General features: G+C 43.7%; 1 protein-coding gene across 4 annotated transcripts in view; it reads left to right on the forward strand.

The window, feature by feature from the left end:
- Positions 1 to 24407, forward strand: part of SH3GL3 (SH3 domain containing GRB2 like 3, endophilin A3) — a 93297-nt gene that overhangs the window by 68087 nt on the left and 803 nt on the right. Inside the window, exons 3-9 of one of the 4 annotated variants that reach the window (XM_089782054.1) lie at positions 559 to 631; positions 2667 to 2810; positions 5645 to 5778; positions 8243 to 8401; positions 9998 to 10101; positions 11603 to 11730; positions 17045 to 18564. In XM_089782054.1, the coding sequence (XP_089638180.1) occupies positions 559 to 631; positions 2667 to 2810; positions 5645 to 5778; positions 8243 to 8401; positions 9998 to 10101; positions 11603 to 11730; positions 17045 to 17217 (915 nt within the window). In that variant the 3' untranslated portion in view covers positions 17218 to 18564. Of the gene's footprint in view, positions 1 to 558; positions 632 to 2666; positions 2811 to 5644; positions 5779 to 8242; positions 8402 to 9997; positions 10102 to 11602; positions 11731 to 14030; positions 15017 to 17044; positions 18565 to 24407 lie in introns of those variants that run through there. The other 3 variants (XM_089782056.1, XM_006139249.5, XM_089782055.1) reach the window with 3 other exon arrangements.

Consider the following 24407-nt stretch of genomic DNA (forward strand, 5'->3'; position numbering starts at 1 on the left):
CTGGACCATTCACCCTGCTGCTGCGTGGGGAACCCCAGTGGGCGGGGTTCATTAGCAGCTGGGGGCATGGCCTGGCAGTGTGCAGCCTGTGGCCTGCTGCGGGTTCATGGACTGGTGGTTGGGAACCGCTGTTTTAGATACTATCAACTATAGCTGCTATATGGGTTCATGCACTAAAGGGCAGAGAACATAGAACTGGGATGAAGGAATTCCTGAATCAGCTTCTCAGGTACATGGTTGATATAGTAGGGATAAAGAGGGCTGGGGAAGAAATTGCGAATCCAAAATATAGCAGTGTTTTTCACGAAGAATGACTATTAGCTCTGAGGGGTTAATTATCTTTCTACACTTTGATGCTGGCAACTGGGCTTAATACAACACTCAACTTCCTTTCTTTTCAGCATCAATAATGAAAGCTTTGGCACAACAAAAATTAAAGTGGATAATGTTTTGTACTGATTTTAATTAAAACTTCTTAGCTTGCCAGAATAATATATTGTATCTAGTCAGAGGATAAAGGGTTGTGGTATTTAATGTCCTGTTACATTTCTCTACTAGAAAATTGATGTCACCAGCAAAGCTGTAGCAGAGCTTTTGTCAAAATCCACAGAGTATCTTCAGCCAAATCCAGGTAAACTGAATTCCTACAGTTCCTTTATTATGAGCTGAACTTGAATAGCATCTGTACCAGGGATAATATTGAACTCCTGTGGGTTGCTCATATTTTCAGGGAATATGAAACAGATCAGTGAAAGATAAGCAGGCCTGTCTCTACCTTTTTTAATGGCTCAATCGCCTTTTCTGAACACTTCAACAGACACTGGGGGAGTTAATTTACAGGATTTTTCAAATTTCAGTCTGAGAACAGAGAAAGGAGGGACATTGATGCTGGCCATTGGTTTGATTTAATGTGATTAAGGCATGGGGCATTAAGAGACTGATCCACTGTCCACTCAGTTGAATGGAAAGAGTTTCATTGTCTTCATTAGAACAAAAGAAGAGAGACTGATCGCACATTCCCTATGCAATGTCAGAGAGATATCTACCCAGCGTGGGTGCATGAAATCCATGGCTGGAGGGAGATTTCAATGAGTTTCTCTTGAGTAAGTAGTGTAGGATTAGGCCTTATCAAATCTTAATGATTTTCTGGGAGGCTCCAGATAAAGCCAGTGATGACGATTGTTAATCCCATGAATGCCCAGTACAAATCCAGTATTGTATTACTTGAAGATTTACCTGGCATTGCTTGGGTCCCTACCTCAATTAATTTTTGTTTTTCTTCATTTAAATCATTGATCTGGGGTGGGTCTGGGGATGAGGGCTTCCCCAGTGAGGCTATGTCTAGACTTCAGACTTCTTTTGGAAGAAGCTTATCCGGAAGAGATCTTCTGGAAAAATTTCTTCCGAAAGAGAGTGTCCACACTGAATGGACGCTAGCTCACATTTCAGCTGTGATTATTTTGGACAGAGTGGCCACCAGGGTACCTGCACTCTTTCCTCTTTCCTCTTCTTTTGAAAGAACTCCCTCTTCACCATCCACACACACCTTTTTCCGAAAGAGCTCGTAGAATGAGGATTACCAATGTTGGAAAAACCCTCTGTTCTTTCAATTTTCTTTCAGAAGAATGTGATTGCAGTGTGGACATAACTGAAGTTTTTTCGGAAAAACGGATGTTTTTCTGAAAAACCTCGGTAGTGTAGACAAACCTTGGTAGTGTAGCCGTCTCTCACCATAGTGTCTTGGGGCCAGGTGAGAAGTGCCTCTCCATGGCCACCACAGCTCCAGAAGGCACAGCCACAAGGTACATGTCCCCTGACTGGGGGAGAGCCAGGTTTGTCTGCCCCTTGTGCTCCCCAGCCAGAGTGAGGAATGGAGCAAACTGTGCATTTTCCTCTTGTTCCCTGAGAAAGGGGAACAGCCCGCCCCTCTCCTCTGCACAACAGAACCCTTCCCTTGCTTTAAGTTATGATAGGAGGAAGCTACATGGTCCTAGTGCTTACTCTTTAGGAAGAGTTCTTGAACAAACAGATGGACAGACTCGTTCGCTCACAAACTCTCTCAAATATATAGTAGATGAAGCTATGTTGTGATGAAAATTAAGAGTGGCGAGAGGAAAACTCTTTAGAAATAAATGTCTGCTTTTGACACTGCTTATACAGGATATGGATAAAATCAGCATTTTTCAGCATTGCAGCCAGTCTAAAAAATTAATTCCCAGTGTCTTGGCTGGTGGACCTGAGCAGATATGCCAATGGAAAGTAGTTCTCCAAACGGTAACTCAAATAAAACCATGAAGTTGACTTTGGCTACATTCATATTCCTTTTGTGTTTGCTTTCTGTAAAAACTCTTGCTAGAATTGTCATGGGAATAGTAAATATTGAAATTTATTGATAATGGTGATTATTCAACTCTTAAGTGCAGTTATGGATACCATAAACGTATTACAGCTAAGCTCATCCAATCAGGGAACAGAACATATCATAGGACCCATATGAAAACCCCTCTCACATTTTAATTATTGAATTCCCACCACAAAATGCTTACTGATCAGGCCAACAGTCACTCACTGAAATGATTTGTCAAATCATTTTATGTAACATAACAATTACAAAAAATCAGGCCATAAATGAATGGTTTTTTCATATGATTTAAAATATTTCTAAGCATACAGAGCCAAACTGGGAATGCTGAACACTATGTCGAAGATCAGAGGACAGGTTAAAACCACAGGATATCCTCAGACAGAAGGGCTATTGGGGGATTGTATGCTGCGGTATGGCCGAGAACTTGGGGAGGATTCCACATTTGGTGAGTTTGTGTAGCTCCCTTATGCATGTCGCAGCATATGTTGTATGTGGAATAACACTACTTATACATATGTGACTGTTGCTTAGAAGATGGATTGTTGCTTAGAAGTGCCTGCCTCTGGCTGGTTTTAAGAACTTTCAGCCAAAGCAGTTCAGTCATTTTTTAAAACAAGGTTGGGAAAACGTATGTTCATATTAAAAAAATCATAGCAACCTTTTTTGTGAGTTGCTGGAAGGCCCTTGTGCTTTGGAGCAGGAACCTGGAATTTATTAAGGGAGGTAGCCTTTGTTTCAGGATTGTAACTCTTGAAAATCCAACCCACATTTGGCCAAATTTTCAAGGCTTTGAAAACATTGCAATAGAGACTTGCTGAGCATGCTCAAGCTGCTAGTAGCTCCCAGGGTTGACAGATCTACGCCTGTATCACCCTACAGAGCAACTGAGCATGCTCCATCCCCTCACAACTTCTACATGTGAACAAACTGCACATGAGCTACAGAGTGACTGAGCATATTCCAACCTAAGGATATGGGGGCTCCGAAGGATTTTCATTGTAATGGCTGCTCTAGGCTGGCACTGGGGTCGGCCCTGGAACTGTCAGCAGGTAGCCTGTCTCTGCTGTGCTCTGATACCACTTCCCTGCTAGTTCCCAAGGAGTGTAGAGGGGGATGCAGACTGCACATTATGTAGGACTGTATCTGCAGTGTTGCATAAGAAGGCCTTGCTGAAAGAGCAACAGCAAGTCAGGCACTGAAGACCTAGGACTCCAGACCGGGCTTAGCTTCCCAGGCTGTGAGACACGTTGTGTAAGACATGGTTATTCTCCTGGGGGTTGTTTATTCTCTTAGGAATGAGGGAGGTGGTGCAATACCAGCCACAAGCTGTGTATATTTGTCTATTTGCAGGTGCCAAGGGGATGCAAATTGGAACCAAGGCCAAAGAAAAAGAAATGTCAAACAAAATGTTTTGCACAGGCACATTTGAACATGTTCGGTTTGCTTAACAAACAATCAAATACCCAACTAACATGCTTAGAAGTTTTTTTGTATGTGGACCATATATTAAAAAAAATAATGGTAGCAATTTTAGCCTAAGACTGGGACAAATGAAGTGGTATATTGTAAAATTACATTTTTGTGGCTAACAGATATAGACATTTGGGGGCATTTTGTATCTAAATTAGCCATTTAGTTTTATTTTAAAATAAAAGATCACTTATTGTCTTCATGTTGTTCTGTCTGTACATCTCTTGCCCTGAGACCAAAAGTTCTCACACTTGTAGGTACTAATTGTGACACACATTGGGACCATGCAGGGTATCTTTGATTATGAATGGTTTATGTATCCCTTTGGGCCAGGGACTCTATCTGACTCTGGTGTGGAGGGAGGGTTGCATTTAGCTTCTGTGGGAGCTAAAAACGGGGGCGAGGAAAGGGATGATTTGAGTGAGGTTGTGTATAGGTCCAGAGAGGCACCACTCCCTGTGGATGCTTGCCATCTTCTGAGTTTTCCAGAGACAACAAACAAAAGGCTTTTTCTTTATAAATATTTATATTTTTACCTTAAGAATAAACATGCTTGCTTGAAAGAGTTCTGTGATAACTTGCAGCAATACACTTTTCACAGCCCTCAGAGAGAAAGCAAAGTGCAGGCACTGGCCTTTAGGCAGACTGGCTTGTTGGAGGTATCACACTGTGGGTATGTCTAGACTGCATCCCTCTATCAGCAGAGGGATGCAGATTAGGCAGGACGACATTGCAAATGAGGCAGAGATTTAAATATCCCACGCCTAATTTGCATAAAAATGGCCGCCGTATTTTGCCGACTCAGCACCTTGTTGGCAAAAAGTGGCAGTCTAGAGGGGATCTGTCGAGAAAGAAAGCCTTTTTCGACAGATCCCTTCTGCCTCCTAAAGGAGGTTTACAGCATCTGTTGAAAAAGGCTTTCTTTCTCGACAGATCCCCCTCTAGACTGCCACTTTTTGCCAACAAAGTGCTGAGTCGGCAAAACGCGGCAGCCATTTTTATGCAAATTAGGTGTGGGATATTTAAATCCCTGCCTCATCTACAATGTTGACCTGCCTAATCTGCATCCCTCTGCCGACAGAGAGATACAGTCGACACATACCCTGTATGGCAGGGAGCAGTGCAGCCTTCAGTCCCCCAGGGAGAAGGAAGAGGGAATCAGGTTTTCCTGCAAGAGAAGTGGCAGGTGGGAACTGGAAATTCTAATGGGGGGGTCACGTTGGGGGATACCCATTGCATTTGCCCTAAAACTGTAACACTAGTTCTGTTAAAGTGACAAACTGTATCTTTGGGCCTTGTGATGTTTCCGGAGTTCTACCAAATGGAGAAGCAGCTCTAGAAGGAACTGCATGTCCTATTTTGAATAATCCAAGATGAGAGAGAATAATGCAAGCCAATAATAGTTTTCTTGAGAGGTGGTAGAGAACGGTGGAAAACATTACGACAAAATTCTTTCTAGTTCTGGAAACTCTCTAGGCAGAGGGATTGACAGCCCTGCTCCATGCCCCGGAAGGTGTAGGGCCTCAGGCGGAAGGGGTAGGGGTTGTGCAAGGCAGCCCTCTGAACTACCGAGAGAGGGCTGTGCGGCGCTCTGGCAGCAATGTAAAGGGCCCAGGGTTCCAGCTGCTGCCATTGTCATGGCTGGGCCTGTCTCTAGGACAAAAGACTAAGGGTGTGCTCTTATATTCTGCAGTCTACATCTTAAAGGGCCTCCAGCCAACTTTTTTAAAGATTTAGCAAATAAAAATGTCTCCTATTTTTATAGAAAGTACAATATACTTTGTATAAGGATCCCGTTCTTCCCTGTAGGCATTGCACTGATAGATGCTGGTGAATGCATGAAGCAGATGGCAGAGGTGAAGGACTCTCTCGATATTAACGTCAAGCAAAACTTCATTGATCCTCTACAGTTACTACAGGACAAAGACTTAAAAGAGATTGGAGTGAGTTTTTAAGGTTAAGAATTAGCCTTATGAGTCATGAGTATGAATAAACAAAGTCATTAGAAATGTAACTAGGGTTGCTAACGGGCTAATCCTACAAACCATAGCTCCCTCGCTCTACCCCTGCCCCATCACCTCCCTGAGGGCCTGCCCCACTCCTTCCATTTCCCCTGTCTCAGTTGCTCACTCTTCCTCGCCTTCAGTCACTTTCACTGGGCAGGGCTGGGGGGTTGGGATGCAGGAGGGTGTGTGCGCAGGGCTGTGGCCAAGGGTTTCAGACTGGGGGATGGAGCTCTGGGCTGAGTCTGGGGCAGGAAATTGGGATGTAGAAGGAGGTGTGAGCCCTGGGAGGGAGCTGGATGCAGGAGTGACAGGGCCATGACAGGGCTTGGTATCTGGGAGATGGTTCAGGGCTGGGGAAGGGGTTTCAGTGGCAGGAGGGGGTGAGTGGTGCTAGAGCAGGTGTGGGGTGCTGGCTCTGGGAGAGGCTCAGGGCTGCGGTAGGGGTTGGAGTGAGGGAGGAGGTAAGAGTGTGGGCTCTGGCTGGGCAGCTCTTAGCTCTGTTGGTTCCCAGTTGGCAGTGCAGTGGGGGCTAAGGCAGGCCCTGTCCCCACACCATTCCTGGAATCAGCTGGCATGTCCCTTTGGCCCCTGGATGGGGGTAGGGGACTCTGCATGCTGCCCTTCCTGCAGGTGCTGCCCCACAGCTCCTATTGGCTGCAATTCCAAGCCAATGGGAGCTATAGAGTGGATGCTGGAAGTGGGGGGAAGTGTATGCAGGGAAATGCCAGCTGCTTCTGGAAGTAGCATTGGAGCTGGTAAGGCAGGGAGCTTGCCTTAGCCCTGCTGTATCTCCAGGGTGTTAGTGGCCTAAAATCTCCCCGTTAGGCTTTAGTAACCTCTGGAAGATAGAACCTTGTTTCAGGAGGTTTCTGGTGACAGCAGTAGGGCTGGTGACCCTATTACATTTACAGGAACCTTTTATGCAGTATATTACATCATCAAATTTTAAGCAGAACTCTCCTGTGAAATCAGTGATGAAATGTACTTAAAAAACAGTGTCAAGGATATATAGCTCATGGGCACCTATTGTATTATATTTGCAATATAATAAAATTGAATGCAGTAATGGACAGTAAAGAAAATGAATATTAATATTTTTGTTGCTTATTTTAATATAATGTGTCATTAATTTTATTAGCACGGTAGGTGCCAATTATTTGAATTTATTCTGGTTGATTTTAATTCTGTTATTGAATTGCTTGCCTCTGGCGCTGCTGTGCTGGAGTTAGCTCTAAAAAGGAGTCAAACAAGACTGCTAATAAAAAACTGTTTAGGGCAATAACAGTGTAGTGTCATATGTGCCTAAAAGCAGCATGACAAATAACATGAACCATTGTGACAAAAAATAGAAAACTGGGGAAAGAATTTTTAGCCTTCAGAAGAACGCTTCAGTACTTTTGCTTATGATAGAACAACAGTCCAGAAAACCAGGCAGAATTTAAATCTGAGCCTCCGGATTCCTGAAGACTAGGGTAATAAGGAGGTTAAAACCCTGGTGAATCACAGAAATGGAAGTTATAGTTACCTTACACAAAACGGATTGAGGAATCCATGTACAAATTAAAGAGCAGAGAGTCAGTAAATCTCCCAGTGGCTGCCAATTTCTCATGTGCCAGCTGACTATATTCTCAGTTAAGATTGTCCTAAATTGATGAAAAAAGAAGAAAAATCATTTAACTATGTTTTAATAAGCACCTTGCACAGTTGCTTTCACTCCATTTTGGGAGTCTGCAGTAATTTTGGGGACAGGAAAACTTTGTGCAATTTGTTCATCTAGGAATGTCAGATTCAGGCCTGCTGACATGGGGGCAAAAGGGGCAGTTGCCCTGGGGCCCAGCAATTCAAAAGGGCTTGGAGTGCAACAGCCCTGGGTCCTTTGGTCAGTCCTGAGGGGCTGGTGGGGGAGGCTAGGCCCAGCCCTGCACCTTCCAACTGAGGCCACACCCTTTTTCTCAGGGCCCCACTCCTTCAGTCTCCCCCACCTTGCGCAGGGGTCCAGCAATTCTGTCATTCTTCTTTCCCCCCCCCCAGTCAGATTAATACGTGACAAAGAATTCAGGAATGAAGGGGTTGGTTGAGTTCCACTCCTGTAATAGGAGGAAAAAATAACCCTTTAAAATTTAGCAATCACACTGCAAATAATACAACAGCTAGAACTGAATAAAGCAAAAGGACATTTACTATGGATCTTGCTTCTAATTAGACAATCTGCACTTTTGTACGTTTAGGAAAGTTCATGAGGTGGGATATCTTGTACAGCAAATGTAGGTAGCCAGTTTTCAAAATGTTCATATATGAATATGTATAATTATATAAACAATCAAAACCACTTAGAATCACTAAGATGCTTGTTTTGGGTTTGTCTCCATTTGATTTAATGGGATCAAATTGTCTCATGTAGCATCATCTCAAGAAGCTAGAAGGCCGTCGTTTGGATTATGACTATAAAAAGAAGCGTTTAGGGAAGATACCAGATGAAGAAGTTAAACAAGCAGTAGAAAAGTTTGAAGAGTCAAAGGAGCTGGCAGAAAGAAGCATGTTCAACTTTTTAGAAAATGACGTAAGTCTGTCCTGCTGCTGCATGTCTGCAGGGCACAACGAAGGGGGAGTTTTTACGTGTGATAGGATATGTCATCTCCTCTCCTTCCCAGACATGTCAGGACTTAAAAGCAGAGAAATGTCCCTGGTTCTGTGGCTCAGAAAGAGACATGCTGCAGAGTCCTGAAAGGAGACTCCACTGCCCTGCACTAATATGGATCGGCACACTCCGGGGCAGTAAAAACTTTGTGGGAGAGAGGAAATTGGCAGACTCATAGCAACAACTAAGCTCCTCTTGGGTATCTTGCTGCTGATTTGGAAAAGAAGATTCTATCCCCACCTGAGTATGTCCCCTGAATGAGATTTCTTCATCCTGACTTTACTCAGTGTCAGAGTTTGCTTAGCGTTCAGCTACATCATCAGATTTATGTCTAAGTTAAACCAGCAGCTGTAGCCACTTAGGTTAGTCACCCATTCAAACCATAATGGGAGAGACTGTCATGAATGTCTAGATATCTATTGAAATGCACACATGAAGTCTTGTAAAATGAAAACAAATGTGCCAGTTCCTCAGCTGGTGTTGGTATCTTGACTTCAGTGGAGCTACGTCAGTTTACACCAGTTGAGATTTGGCACGTTGAATGGCAGTGTTTTGCTTCATTAGAGTTCTAGGCAAGTTTTCAGAACACTTTGAAAAGGAAAAAGCAAGTAAAATATTGCATCAAATTAAAACATAAACCAATAATCTGATCTTAACAAATCTACCAACACACACTGTCTCCTGATCAGGCCCTGTAGAGGCCTGACAGAGTGATACACTGCATTTCATTTTGTTGGGACTCAACATCAAAATGTAATGTATTCAAAAAAAGAGAGAAGAAGAAATAATGATTACTTTATCAGAGTTGCTAGTCATGGATTGGCCAGTTTGCTGTGGGACAGAGTATTTTTACCATTTTTAAAAAATCTTTTTGTGAATGTGGAAGGGAACTGAGTTCCCCTCCTTCCTCCTCCATTTCAGTATGCAGATTCTGGAACACTTAGCAGCAGTTTTAAAATCTGAGCAGAGAAATCACATTTTATTTCCGTTTATAAATGCTGCCACCTAGAGAGATATATTTGGACTGCAGTTTGTGGTTTAATGCAATTAGAATACATTCATTGGTTGTGTAATAAGATATGGCATAACCTCATGTCGCCAGACACCACTGATCTGAAATCCACTGCTACCTGATACGGGATCTTATCTGTGTCTATTTCAGGACCTTTCCCAGTTAAGAAAGGGGGAACTATAAATGTATGTGATCAAATTACTTCATTTGAATAAGTCCCATTATAGACACAAGAACAAATATTGTATTATGGTCCTGATCCTGCAATGAGCCCCACTCGGATTCAGTGTAGTCACATGGCTCTGCCCACATGGAGCTCACTGCAAGCTATGTCAAATCCTTACTGTACAGAAATATGACCCTGTAAGATCCCAAGCTCTTATAAGATACCTGGTCTATTTTGAGTGTTTTCAACTGGAGTTATTATTGTTTTTTAGAACTCTTATAGTTGACTCCATAGCTGATATGCAGCCTTCTTTAAAGTCATTTTCTACTTTATACTTTAGATAGAGCAAGTTAGCCAGTTGGCAGTATTTATAGAAGCAGCACTAGACTACCATAAACAGTCCACAGAAATTCTGGAGGAACTGCAGAGCACACTGCAAAACCGGTAAGAATACACCTGATCAGAGAATTCTCCCTATTGTTTAGAGCTAACATTCAGGAGTGCATGATGACATTGAATTGCAGCTCAGAGCAGCAGCGTCTCACAGGTACATCACAGATGCATCTTTTTATATCTGTGTTCATTTGTTACATCTCTGTATCTTACAGACTTAATCACCTTAAATCTCCTGTTAAATGTGACTTTTTGATGCATGGTAGGCCTGTAAGGATTTACACCCTTCTGTATAATGAAATCTGACCACAAAACTTATGATCATGTCAAGCACCACACCCACATATGTCGGAATTAATCAGGAGCATCTCCACTTACCATTGTATGTTTTGTGTGCACAAAATATTTGTATCCTTGTGCACACAAGTAAACACGGTCACACATTTTCTGAGCCACATTTTTTGAAGCTTTGTTAAAAAAAACTGACCTATTCATGATCATGTCAAGCACCACACCCACATATGCCGGAATTAATCAGGAGCATCTCCACTTACCATTGTATGTTTTGTGTGCACAAAATATTTGTATCCTTGTGCCCACAAGTAAACATGGTCACACATTTTCTGAGCCACATTTTTTGAAGCTTTGTTAAAAAAACTGACCTATTCATTGTACCGAGTGTTGTAGACATAAAATCCTACAGTGCATGAAGAAATTGCCATTTGTCTAGGACAGTTCTGAAGTGATGTGTTGACGATTAACCATAGAGACTTTGTGTGATATGGAGCAAAAAGAAAAATATTTATCACTCGTAATTATGCTTTCTGCTCTCCGAGTTACAAGCAATAAGGATTTGAGTTCTAAAACATCATGGCTGCGTCTAGACTGGCAAGTTTTTCCGCAAAAGCGCTTGCTTTTGCGCAAAAACTTGCCAGCTGTCTACACTGGCCGCTTGATTTTGCGCAAAAGCACTAATGTTCTACTGTCCAAAATCAGTGCTTCTTGCGCAGATGCTTTGACGTTCCTGTTTGGGCAAAAGCCCTTTTCCAGAAATGTTTTTGCGCAAGAGGGCCAATGTAGACAGCTCAAAACTGTTTTGCACAAAAAAACCCCGATGGCGAAAATGGCGATCTGGGCTTTCTTGCGCAAAACCGCGTCTAGATTGGCACGGACGCTTTTCCGCAAAAAGTGCTTTTGCAGAAAAGCGTCTATGCCAATCTAGACGCTCTTTTCCGCAAATGCTTTTAATGGAAAAACTTTTCCGTTAAAAGCATTTGCAGAAAATCATGCCAGTCTAGACGTAGCCCACTAGTTTACTGGATTTGTTTCTATGCATGTCACTTGTGGCCCAGTCAACACAGCTATAAAACTGTATAAAAGCCAAGACTGTGAAATATTACATTGGGTTCAAGCAGATGTGGATGATTATATTGCAAAATGTTTTTAAACCATCTGCCCTTCAGTTGTTAAAGCACTAAATCCAAGCAGAAGCACTATGGCTTCTATGACATTCCAGAAATAAACGTCTTGTCAATCTTTCTCTGTGTTTCAGAATAAATGGAGCATCTAGTCGTCCTAAGCGTGAATTCAAGCCAAAACCTATAATAACTTCAGCTCTGGAAGTTAGCGATAACCAGCAGCACAATGGGATCTCCTACAGTTCTTCAATAAAATTATCAGGTGAGCCCACCATTGTGGAATCAGCATGTTGATGTATGCATGTTATGGAGGAATAATAAGTATAATGCAAGTGGTAAACCCATAGGGTGCATCTACACAGCACCTTAAAGTCAAGATATGCAAGTTGCACTATTGAAATTGTGTATCTTATTTTGGATTTATTTTGAAATAGCTTATTTTGAAATTTGACATGTCTACAAAGCACCAAATTTCAAAATAACATGCCATTTTGAAACATCCTTTAACCCTCATGGAATGAGGGTTACCGGGATGCCGAAACAGTGCGCCCGTTATTTTGAAAAATATTTCAAAATAACGGGTGGCTTGTTTAGATGCGGGGTAGCTATTTCAGGATACCAGAGGTAGCCCGAAATAGCTGTGCAGTGTAGACATACCCATAGAGTCTAGCAGTTATCAATGCAACTAAGATGCCTATTGCTACAGTTAGCTACTCACAGCTGAAAATGGTCTGATGTATGTTTTTATTCACTTTTAAAACCATTAAAGTACAAAACTCTAGGTGTAACACAGACAATTAAATATGATCACAACTTTTTGCTAGCACGTAACTGCTTCTGGGGCCACAAGCCAGATCAATAACATGCAAAACTTAGCGTGTGTGGGAAATACTGCTATACTTGTTAATGTGTATCTGTCACTACTTCACATGCATAGACCCTGACCTAATGGAAAAAAAGATGGTCAGCTTTTTTTGAAATTTTCTTCAAGGTGCTTAATATTCTTATCTTGTCACTGGTCATTGGAAAAGCTAAACATTGTGGCTGTGTCTAGACTGGCCAGTTTTTCCGGAAAATCTGCCGCTTATCCGGAAAAACTTGCCAGCTTTCTACACTGTCCGCTTGAATTTCTGCAAAAGCACTGACTTCCTACTGTAAGAAATCAGTGCTTTTTGCGGAAATACTTTGCTGCTCCCATTTGGGCAAAAGTCTTTTTCCGAAAGACTTTTGTGGAAAAGGGCCAGTGTAGACAGCAGAGATTTCTTTTCCGCAAAAAAGCCCCGATCGCGAAAATGGCGATTGGAGCTTTTTTTGCGGAAAAGAGCGTCTAGATTGGCCACGGACGCTTTTCCGCAAAAAGTGATTTTGTGGAAAAGCGTCCTGCCAATCTAGATGCTCTTTTCCGAAAATGCTTTTAACGGAAAACTTTTCCGTTAAAAGCATTTCCGGAAAATCATGGCAGTCTAGACGTAGCCAATAAGTAATTTAAATGTTGGATCAGACCATCTCATCTCTCTGATGAAAGGCATTTTTCCTCTGTCTCTCTTGTATCCTTAGGGTATGTTTGCATTGCATTCCTTTTTTGAGAGAGGAATGCAAATGCAAATGAATGAAATTGCAAATGAAGCGCGGATTTGAATTTCCTGTGCTTCATTTGCATAATCACGTCCGGGCGCTATTTCAAAATACCCTATTTCAAGAAAAGCAACCCTGTCTAGACGCGGTTATTTCAAAAGAAAACCCTTTTTCAAAATTACCCTTAAACCTCATTTTTAAGGAGTAAGGGTAATTGTGAAAGAAAGGTTTTATTTTGAAATAACTATGTCTAGACAGCATTTTTTTTAAATAGGGTATTTTGAAATAGCGCCCGGTCATGATTATGCAAATGAAATGCAGGAAATTCAAATCCGCGCTTCGTTTGCAATTTTGTTCATCTGCATTTGCATTCCTCTCTTGAAAGAGGAATGCAGTGTAGACATACCCTTAGTAAGTCATATGCAGAGGCAAATAGCGAAACACAAAAGACAAACAATAATAAAGCAAAAGGGAAAGAGTAAAGGTCAAGTCTACATTATACTTGGAAGGTTGGGATAAGGTACTTTGCTCCAACAATATAAAATATGTAACTGGAGTTGGCTTACCTTAAGCCAACTGTGGCACCATCTTTATAAAGGGAGGCCAATGAGAGCAAATGCTCCCGTTGGCTTCCCTTACTCCTTTCAATTGCGAGGAGTACCAGTGCTGCCCTCAGCATTTGATTTAGCGGGTCTTAACTAGACCCGCTAAATCGAATGCCAAAAGTTTGCTCTCCAGCGTGACAAGTGAAGATGTGGCCTAAGAAGCCACCAATACTTTTTCCGTAAGCCAGGATCTGAAAGAATAGGCCAGGATCTGAAAGGAAGGCACAGCGATTCATAGGTCCCATCCTTCACTTAGCTTGAGAATTAGGTGCTGGCTGGCTGTTTCTCTGAGTCAGTTACTCTCTGGGCTACTTTTCTACCCTGTGGCTTTATTCATTCTTTCCAATTTCTGTTTTCCTCTGTCTTGTTTCTTTTTTTACAGAGAACTGGGAGGGAAACAGAGAAAAAAAGAATTAGACGTGGAGGAGGATGGAAATATGGGGCTATATTTCATGCTTCCAGCTTGAAGAGAGAAAAAAGACTAAGGGTATATTTGCACTACACTGGGAATGTACATGTAGTCCATGTAAATGGACTCTCAATAGCTCAAGCAGAAATTGGAAGGTGTGAATAAAGCCAGAGGATAGAAAAGTAGCCCAGAGAATAACTGGTTGAGTCTACAGCCAGCTCCTAATTCTTCTTGAGCTAATGCCCTAAAAATAGAAATGTGGATGTTGCAACAAGCACAGTGGTTTGGGTTAGCTGCCTGAGTCCAATTCCACTCTTTAGTCCAAGCTCACAGGGAAATATTTTGTAACTGATCTATAAACTCTCTCTCTAATGGCACCAAAAACCATAATGTGGTTACCTCATCTAGCACTCAATTTTTTTTCAAAGAAGCTGGGGACTTTCAGCAGGTGTGATCATCAGTAAAGCCATGGGTGTTTCTCCTCTGTCTCCTCTTTCCTAGCATTTGGGGGATGGGAGGGGAGCATTAATACTATTGACTTCTGTGCAGCATGCCAGCGATAAATGTGGCTCTGGATGTATAATCTGGGAAGCTTGCTGTGATTATTTTATATCTAAACAAGAATAATGAAACAGATTTGACTTATCTTACTGTATATTTTAGAAATGTGCACCTGTCTGTCTGTCCATCTGTGAGTCCTTTTGTTCAAGAACTCCTAAACAGTAAGAGCTAGGGCCACCAAATGTGGTATGCAGGTAAGTGTGAAAAATATTCATTTCCATCAAAAGTAGAGGAGAGTTTTTAGGAGTGATTTGAATGAGGTGACCATGCTGAACATGCAGTCAAGCTTCCCCATTTCCTAACATCTAAAACACTCGGCACCATTTTGCATAAATTGTCTGACAGTATTTTGTAAATCATATACAGGCAGTCCCCGACTTACGTTGGATCCCTATTTACGAATGGGGCTTTTCTCACAGCGGAGGACGCGGGCGGCGGGACCGCCCAGACGCGCTGTGGTCCCGCCGCCCGTGTCCTCCACGGCGAGAAAAGCTGCTCCGCGTCACCCTGGTCTGCTGGGGGGCCCCAGCAGACCAGGGAGACGCGGAGCAAAGCCGCGGAGTACGTGGGCGGCGAGACCGTGGCGCGTCTGGGCGGTCCCGCTGCCTGCGTCTCCCTGGTCTGCTGGGGGGGGGCGCACTAGCTGTGCCCCCCCCAGCAGACCAGGCTTTTCTCGCTGCTGGTCAGTGACCAGCGGCTGAATCAGGACGCCTGGGGCAGAGCAGCTGGGGGTCTGCCGGGTTGGTCCCACAGTGCCGAGGTGCGGCGCTACCGGACCAACCCAGCAGCACGCCAACTGCTCTGCCCCAGGCGTGTCCGATTCAGCCGCTGCTGGTCAGTTTCAACAGCGGCTGAATCTGGATGCCTGGGACAGAGCAGCTGGGGCGCTGCCGGGTTGGTCCCCGCAGCGCCGCACCTCGGCGCTGCGGGGACCAACCTGGCAGCGCCCCAGCTGCTCTACCCCAGGTGTCCCTAAGTCAGCTGCTGCTGAAACTGATCAGCGGCTGATTCCAGGAAGCCTGGGGCAAAGCAGCTCTGCCTCGGGCTTCCTGTAGTCAGCCAGTGGTCAGTTTCAACAGCGTCTGAATCGGGAACACCTGGGGTACAATATGTACCAGTTCCGACTTACATACAAATTCAACTTAAGAACAAACCTACAGTCCCTAGCTTGTACATAACCCAGGGACTGCCCGTACTACTAGATGATTTGCCCGGTGATGCTCGGGTCCTTAACTCAAATAAGACCAACTCTTTGAAATATATAGTGGATAGCTGTCCTTTTCTCCATCTCTATACTCTGTTGGGCCAATGGGGCTATAGCTGTTCTGGTCCCCATCTTTGGCTCTTTGCTATCTCCTGTGGTCATTCTGCAGTATAACTGTTCTTCCTTTTCCATTAAGAACATAAAAACGTAAGAAAGGCCATACTGGGTCAGATCAAAGGTCCATCCAGCCCAGTATCCTGTCTGCTGACAGTGGCCAATGTCAGGTGCCTCAGAGGGAGTGAACCGAACAGATAATGATCAAGCGATCTCTTTCCTGCCATCCATCTCCACCATCTGACAAACAGAAGCTAGGGACACCATTCCTTACCCATCCTGGCTAATAGCCATTAATGGACTTAACCTCCATGAATTTATCTAGTTCTCTTTTAAACCCTGTTATAGTCCTAGCCTTCACAACCTCCTCAGGCAAAGAGTTCCACAAGTTGACTGTGCACTGTGTGAAGAAGAACTTCCTTTTATTTGTTTGAAATATGAAAAACTATTGAATTCCAGGCACATCCTATTGGCCTGGTGTGACCTTGCTTTAAGTTATTATAAAAAGCTGCATACCAAATTTGGTGGTCCTAGCTCTTACTGTCTAGGAGGTGGTCTTGAACAAACTGACATACAGATGGAGAGGCAGGCAGGCAGGCACACACACACACTTCTAAAATATGAGATATTAGGCATTGTACATTGTAAGCTCTTTGGAATAGGGGTGGTGTTTTCCTTTGTACAGTTCTTAACTACAGTGGGTCTACTTCCACAAGGGAAGTAGCTGACAGGCAAACAGTGCAGGATCAGCTCCTTAAAAAAATTATTGTATGGAAAAAAAGTCCTGGATGATTAACTGCTTTCCTAATGAAATATAGATGACAAATCTATGTTTTGTTCTAATTTGCTGTTGTCCTAATTAATCAGCAGAAGCTGAGAGTATCATCTGGCTCATTATGAAACAGTTTATATGCAAAGCCACATCTCGCCATTCATTCATTTTGTTCATCAAAGCAAAGTAGTTCTGGTTAGCTGCCCTAGGTTTGAATTTAATGGGACTAACTCATGGGAGTAAAGTTACTTATGTACCTAAAAATCAGGCTGCAAGAGAGGGCTAAATGAATCCTACCTGCAGGCACATCTAGATGTGATTCTTTCTTTACTACAGATTTCTGCTACTGTATGTGTGCTTCGGTGTGCAGCAAAGAGAGCAGCAATGCCTACTGGAAATTCCTTTTGGGGAAAGATGGCATAGTTAGATGGTCATCTGGCATCAGCTGGTACAGTCCCAAAAGTACACGCAGTCTCATGCTTTACAGTCTCTATGTTCTATCACTATAAATTCAGTCTGCATTTGGTTGGTCCAATAGATCAGGCCAAACAGTCTTTCGATATGTTTATTTCTTATGCATTATTTGCATTACTCTAGCACCAAGGAGCCGTGTCATGGAGCAGGATCCCTTTGTGCAAGATGCTAGACAAGCATAGAGCAAAAAGACAGTTGCTGCCCCCAAGAGCTTACCATCTCTATCCATGAACGGTTGGCTTAACGCAGCAGCTGCAGTAGGTGGCATGTTGCTTTGGCTATAATTAAAAAGAGGCAGGTGTGGTACAATAAATTAACAGAAATGCTGCTGCAATTTCCCCAGCTTCTTAAATCTCTGCAACAATCTTTAGAGAGTTTGCACAGTGGAGGATGGAGCCACGTGACCTCTTGGCGTTGTTAAATTGTGCACTTTAAAACTGGCGACCAGCGCTGCCTCTCTTCTGTTCAACAGGAATGCTTTGTTTTGCCGGACTGTACAGCAGTGACATCAGATGCAGTAGATTAGCAGCAGCTGCATTCTTCTAATGAAGACCTTGACTGATGTTAGGTTCTGGAATAGCTGTAGCCATTACTTTAAGATCCTTCCATGTTGCATTGAGATTTTCCACCCTCTCCCCACTGCCCAGATATTTGGAGGCTAAAAGGCAAAATGTTCCCTCCCCCTTCTCAATATTTTTATCCCGCCTTGTTTTAAGAAAACAAAACCAATGTGATTTGTCTTTATGATCGTAAAAGGCTCAAGCTTTTAAAACAAACACATTCTGCACCCAGTGTTAGCAGCGTAATATCACACATCTTGCTGTGAGAAATAAACTGGTTGCTGGAGTAAATGTTGTCTGTCAAGCCCCTACCAGAACAGCTGGTGAAAACAAGAAATATTTCCCATTATTCAGACAGGCTTTTTCTGCTGTTGGCACTTCAAATGACAAGATACAGCTTCCATATTCTATATTGAGGAAGCTGCTGTTTGAAAACACCTGATTATTTTTGCCACTGTTCACCCTATTTCTGTGGTAGAATAGGACCCAGATCCTGGCCTGTATGGGTGCGTCCAGACTGGCAAGATTTTGCACAAAAGCAGTTGCTTTTGTGCAAAAACTTGCCAGCTGTCTACACTGGCCGCTTGAATTTGCGCAAGAGCACTGACTTTGTAATGTACAAAATCAATGCTTCTTGTGCAAATACTTTCCCGCTCCCACTCGGGAAAAAGCCCTTTTGCGCAAGAATACTTGCCCAAGAGGGCCAGTGTAGACAAGGAAGAACTGTTTTGCGCAAAAAAGCCCCGCTGGCTAAAATGGCGATCGGGGCTTTCTTGTGCAAAGTCGCGTCTAGACTGGCCACGGATGCTTTTGTGCAAAAGCACTTTTTGCGCAAAAGCATCTGTGCCAATCTAGACGCTCTTTTGCGGAAATACTTTTAACAGAAAAGTTTTTCTGTTAAAAGTATTTCCGCAAAATCATGCCAGTCTAGATGCAGCCCAACTGAAATGGGCTTAGCACAGATCAGGTCAGGAAGAGGGTAAACAAAAGTAGATTTAAAAACTGTCATCTGATCTAGGGATTGCTTGATTTCTCACTGTGGAAATAGCCACAGCTCAGCACATTCTGTCTACACCCTATTCCACCTCATTATGTCCCTGAGTGCAGTGGCAGTAAAGGCAGTGGTATAAAAGCACTCCATCTTTGCTTTGCAACATATAAGATAGGGGTGGGGAACTTTTTTTGGGGTCAGAGGCTGCTGACCCACAGAAAAAAAAAATCAGTCAGGGGCCACACATAAGTGAGAAGCAAAAAAACCAAACAACCCCTCACTGATGTGCCTCCTGACTGAAAAGAAGAGACAGTCCTCACATTCCCCTTGCACACCAGAACCTGAGGGTGGCAGGCTAGTAGACTATATGCGCCTCCAGCCCCACGGCAGGAGAGAGCGAGCACCATGTGGGCTCTCCAATGCTGGTGGTGGAGCCCTGAGCCTTGGGGACTAGATCCAAGCAAGCTGGGGACCACATTCGGCCCTCTAGGCCTTAGATTCCCCATCCTTGATCTAAGAGAATCCTGTTTTGCTGAGAGAATTCCACGGATGCCATTTCTGTTGGGTTGTGTTTATTGCCTTTTTATATTGATAGAGTGGTATAAATAGGCTGGGAAGAATAGAGAATCCATCTACAAAGCAGAATGTTAAGATTTTGGAGCAAAATAATTTAAAGTAATGACAAGTAGGGGCACAATGTTAAACTTCCTTGCTAGTGTTTGTCCACAGATACAAGAGCAGCATTTACTGGTTTGAGTAGTTTTGCTTGCTCGAGATGCTTGTTCTGCTTCTTTAAAAAACGAGTAGTCCCATGGCACCTTAGAGACTAGCAAAAATATATATAGTATCATGAACTTTCATGAAGAAGTGGGTTTTGCCCATGAAAGCTCATGATTCTATATGTAACCCCTTCTGCCAGGTAGCACTGGCAGCAGCCAGGGCCGGGTTCAATATCTAGGGGTCCCTTTTCATCCATCTCACACACAACCGGCTCAAGCCCCCACCCATAGCTTAGGAAATTCATATACCCCAGGGCACCTCTGAGAGGCAATGCTCCCCCATTCGCAAGCACAGAGCCTGAGCATAGATAAGAAACTTTTAATGAAAGTGAGAAAGAGTTAATGGTATTAACTTGGGAAAATACCATAACCAGAGTGCATAACCAACCCACGAGTAACCGTCCCAGCTCAAATGGATTGAGCAGTGTCCTTTGCCTTCCAGGCTCACTAGTCCAACAATGTAAGGGTCCCATTCGCCTACCCAAACTTTCTCCATACCCCACTTACAACTCTATCCAGTCAGTGCGGCCCCAGACACATCACCATGATGACTCCACTCATTGAGCCTGAGGCCATGCCGCCTTTGTGCTGCTCCTGTGGTCCACTTGCTCCTGCCAGCCGCCCCTCTGGGGCTGTGTCTAGAGTGGCCAGTTTTTCCGGAAAGTCAGCTGCTTTTCCGGAAAAACTTGCCAGCTGTCTACACTGGCTGCTTGAATTTCCGCAAAAGCACTGACTTCCTGCTGTAAGAAATCAGTGCTTTTTGCAGAAATACTATGCTGCTCCCGTTCGGGCAAAAGTCCCTTTTGCGCAAAACTTTTGCACAAAAGGGCCAGTGTAGACAGCTGAGATTTGTCTTGCGCAAAAATGGCAATCGGGGCTTTTTTGCGGAAAAGCATGTCTAGATTGGCCACGGATGCTTTTCCGCAAAAAGTGCTTTTGCAGAAAAGCATCCGTGCCAATCTAGACGCTCTTTTCCGAAAATGCTTTTAACAGAAAACTGTTCCATTAAAAGCATTTCTGGAAAATCATGCCAGTCTAGACATAGCCTGGCTGTCTGCTCTCGCCAGTTGCCCTGCTGGCCTCCTGCCAGCCGGCTAGCCAATTACTCCTGCCAGCCACCCTGCTGGCTGCCTGCCCACCAGTCACAATGGGGCTGGCTCCAGGCCAAACCAGTGACTTTAGCTCTTAGCGATTTCAACTCTGAACCACCACCTAGGCTGGCCAAAAGATTCCAGCTTCCATTGGGACAACAGAGAGACTCCTTATGGAGTCTGCTTTAGGTCTATCCTTAGAACGGGGGGGCGGGGGGGAGGGGAGAGGAGGGGGAAGGTAGCAGACAGGTTGAACCAGTCTTCTAGCTCACACCTGGCAGGCATGAATCAGGCTGGCTCAAGCCCCTTCCCCCTCTTGCTGTCCCCCCCAATTTATCCACTCAAATCTGGAAGGGGGAGTCTTGTTCATCTGAGACCCTGTACAAAGATGGTGTCTCTCCTGCAAGTACTGGTGTCATATTTTATAGTTCCTACATTTAGGGGTAGTATGGTTTGTGACCCCACAACCACCAAATTAGTTACAATACATCACATTCCATTCCAAAAATTCACCCTCCAATCAGCCCTGGCTGAATTGGATTTACATAACCACACCCCGGATTCCTTCTCCATTCCCACCCCCCCCATTAGCTATATTTACATATCAACAGTTGATTATCTTGCAGGGCAGAATTGGTCTTACAGCTCACATCTGGCAGGCATGAAGCTGGCTGCATTGCAAACAGTCATTCAGACCATCCTGCTCTCACATATATATTTGTTAGCTCTAAGGTGCCACAGGACTACTTATTTTTAGAGTTACAGACTAACATGGCTACCCCTCAGATTTTTCTGCTTCTTGTTGCTAGAAAAGGTGAGCAGCTACTTTTTAGGGCTTTCTTTCCTTATATTTTAAAACAATAGCATTGTGATTAACATTTGTTTTTAAATCTGCCAATGTGACATGGAATTTAACAACTTTGCGTTGGTTTTGAAAATCTGCATGTGAATTACAACATTGAACAGATGTACAGACTGTTCTAGACAGAAATGATTTCTCAATCTGATTGCTTGATTAACATAAGATAGCCAAGATTAGAATATTTGAGAATGATGAAGATTGAGCAAAAAGGATATCTAGAATAATTTAATATTTAAGAGCCTCATTAGCGGTTTTGCTGTATTAAAGTGAGCATTAAAAAGTTTTGTCTTGATATAATGCACTCTGCTAAATTAGCAAGAAGCAGCATGAAACCTCTCCCTCTCCCCATTTTCCCTTTGTGAAGAGACTTATTCCAAATCATTGGATTTTTATTTTAGTAAAGTGGGTATAAGTTAAAAATCAATGGCCATACGAAAAAAAATGAACCTCAGCTAAACCCAGAGGCAGGCAATAATGTTTAAACGGAAGGGGTGGGGCCTTGGGCAGAAGGGGCAGGACTAGGAAACTTTTTGTGCTTTCCCCCCCTTCCCAATTGGCCTGGGGTGGGGGAGCAAGTCTTCCTTCTCTCTCCCCCCAGCCCTGCCAGATGTTTTAAAACAGCTGGTGTTCCCTCTAGATGCCTAGCCTGCTCTCCCTGCCCCCAGGCATATCAGGGTCTGGGGAGCACGTGAAGTTTCCTGGCCTCGCAAGAGCATGCAGTGGCTAGAGACACACGCCGGCTGTTTTAAAAGAGCCAGCATGTCTCTCTAGCCAGGGATGGGCAAAGGGCCCTCTGTGGTCCGGATCTGGCACATGGCCACCCTGCAGCTCCCCCACTCTCAAACCAATCAGAGCCTAAGAGTGGAGGAGTATGCAAAGTCTCCTCACTTCTGTGGTGGCTAGAGAGACACGCTGGCTCTTTTAAATCAGCATGTCACTCTAGCCGCTGCACACTCCTGGTAAAGCGGGGAAAGGAAGTGAGAGACTTTGAAGCTCCCCATCCCCAGGCCCTGATTCGCCTGGTGGAGGGGGAGCGGCAGGGAAGCCACAAGCCAGATCCATCAGCTTGGTGGGCCAGATCCGGCCCGCAGAAGGCCCTTTGCTCACCCCTGGCTAAACCTATGTATAGCCTCTGCCCACAGAACTGATATCTAGAATATGAATAGCTGAGTAATGCTGTCAGAATAATTTACTATTCATAGGTTGAATGAATGACTATAATAATACATGATTCACATATCTTTAGCTGGCTTGCATTTATGACAACCATCCATACATGAGAATGTCTACACTGAAAAAATTACATGTACAAAGTTAGCCATTTTGGCTAGCAGTGGAAATCTCTTGTATTTTATTAATCATACATGTGTAATAATTAGCCACGTTGACTCCCCTCCCCCCCCCCCTGAAAAAAGTTTAAGTACTGGTTTTAGTATTATGTATATAATGCCACTAATATTTAAACACAAAAGAATGTTTGGAATGAACATCTTGTAGTATAACTAAGCCAATCACAACATTCTAAGGTCATAAAGAAAATCAGATACTGTGTACGTGGGACTGCAATTAATCATTATCTAAAAATAGTTTTACAAAAAACAACTTTAAGAGGCACTACTGTTCCTAATTTAACTGCTGATCTAGTTGAGGTAAAAGGCAGATGCAGTGAGTGGTTTGAACACCAGAGTTGCCATACCAGAGCAGATATCTATACATGCAGCTTTGAGATAACTCTCTCTCTGCACCTGGTGAAGAGGATAGAACCTCATGTCTGCATACGGCAATTAAAGGCCAGGTCCTGAAAACATGTTAATATGAAAGTAATGCTGCTAGAAATCAATAGGACCACTCTCAGGCAAACGTATTTTGTAGGACTGGAGCTTTAAACTGTTTATAGTTTTGGTGCATCGCGTGCTTGTTGAATTCCTGTCTGCTAGTAGAAACAAAATACAGGACTATGTAGCACTTTAAAGACTAACAAGATGGTTTATTAGATGATCTTTCGTGGGCCAGACCCACTTCCTCAGATCAAATAGTGGAAGAAAATAGTCACAACCATATATACCAAAGGATACAATTAAAAAAAGTGAACACATATGAAAAGGACAAATCACATTTCAGAACAGAAGGGGGATGGGGGGGGGAGGGGTAGAAAGGAAGGTAAATGTCTGTGAGCTGCTAGTAGGTTTCATGCAGCCCAGATCTTAGTTTTATAGATTGAATGATTTGTTCAGCTGTTTGCCAACCTGCTCATCCACTCACCTATTTAAAAAGAATCCTCAAGCCTCCTTCCCCCAAAATATGGTAACAGAATCTTGGTCATGCCACCTGTTAAAGCCATTCAGGTTTCCCAAGGAAATTCAAAGAGCAGTAAAAATATAGCTGCTTTTAAGATCCTCTGTGCCAGGGATGGAGAACCTTTTATGGGCCAGGGGCCACTGACCCACAGAAAAATCAGTCGGGGTCCACACACGAGTGAGAAGCAAAAAAGAAAAAAAACAAATCCCCACAGACACAGCCCTCAGCTGAGAAGGAGAAAGATACTTCCCACATTCTGCTCGCACAGCAGAGCCTAGTGGGGCCCAGGCTAGCAGTTTTTGTGATCCAGCCTCATGAGACTGGGAGGTGGGGGGCTGGGATGCCAGCCCAGGCTCCCCAATGTTGGGAGGGAGTCCTGAGCCTCAGGGGTCAGATCCAGGTAAGCCAGGGGCTGGGCCTTGGGTTCCCCACCATTGCTCTATGCCATTCATCACCCTTCATGCTGTACGTGATATTACATAGCAGAAGCAGACCTGTCGGCAGAAGGGATGGAAAACTAACAGCAACCACACTATGGGCTCTTTGCTGCTTACAGCTAAGTTTGTCTCCTTATTTTCATGTTCAGCAGGTAAGTGGAATACTTAAAGCTGTGGTTAAATATTTTCTTTTTCTGTCAACCGGGG

The sequence above is a fragment of the Pelodiscus sinensis genome, chromosome 14 (genome assembly GCF_052426305.1).
Source record: "Pelodiscus sinensis isolate ZL-2025 chromosome 14, ASM5242630v1, whole genome shotgun sequence".
NCBI lineage: Eukaryota > Metazoa > Chordata > Testudines > Trionychidae > Pelodiscus > Pelodiscus sinensis.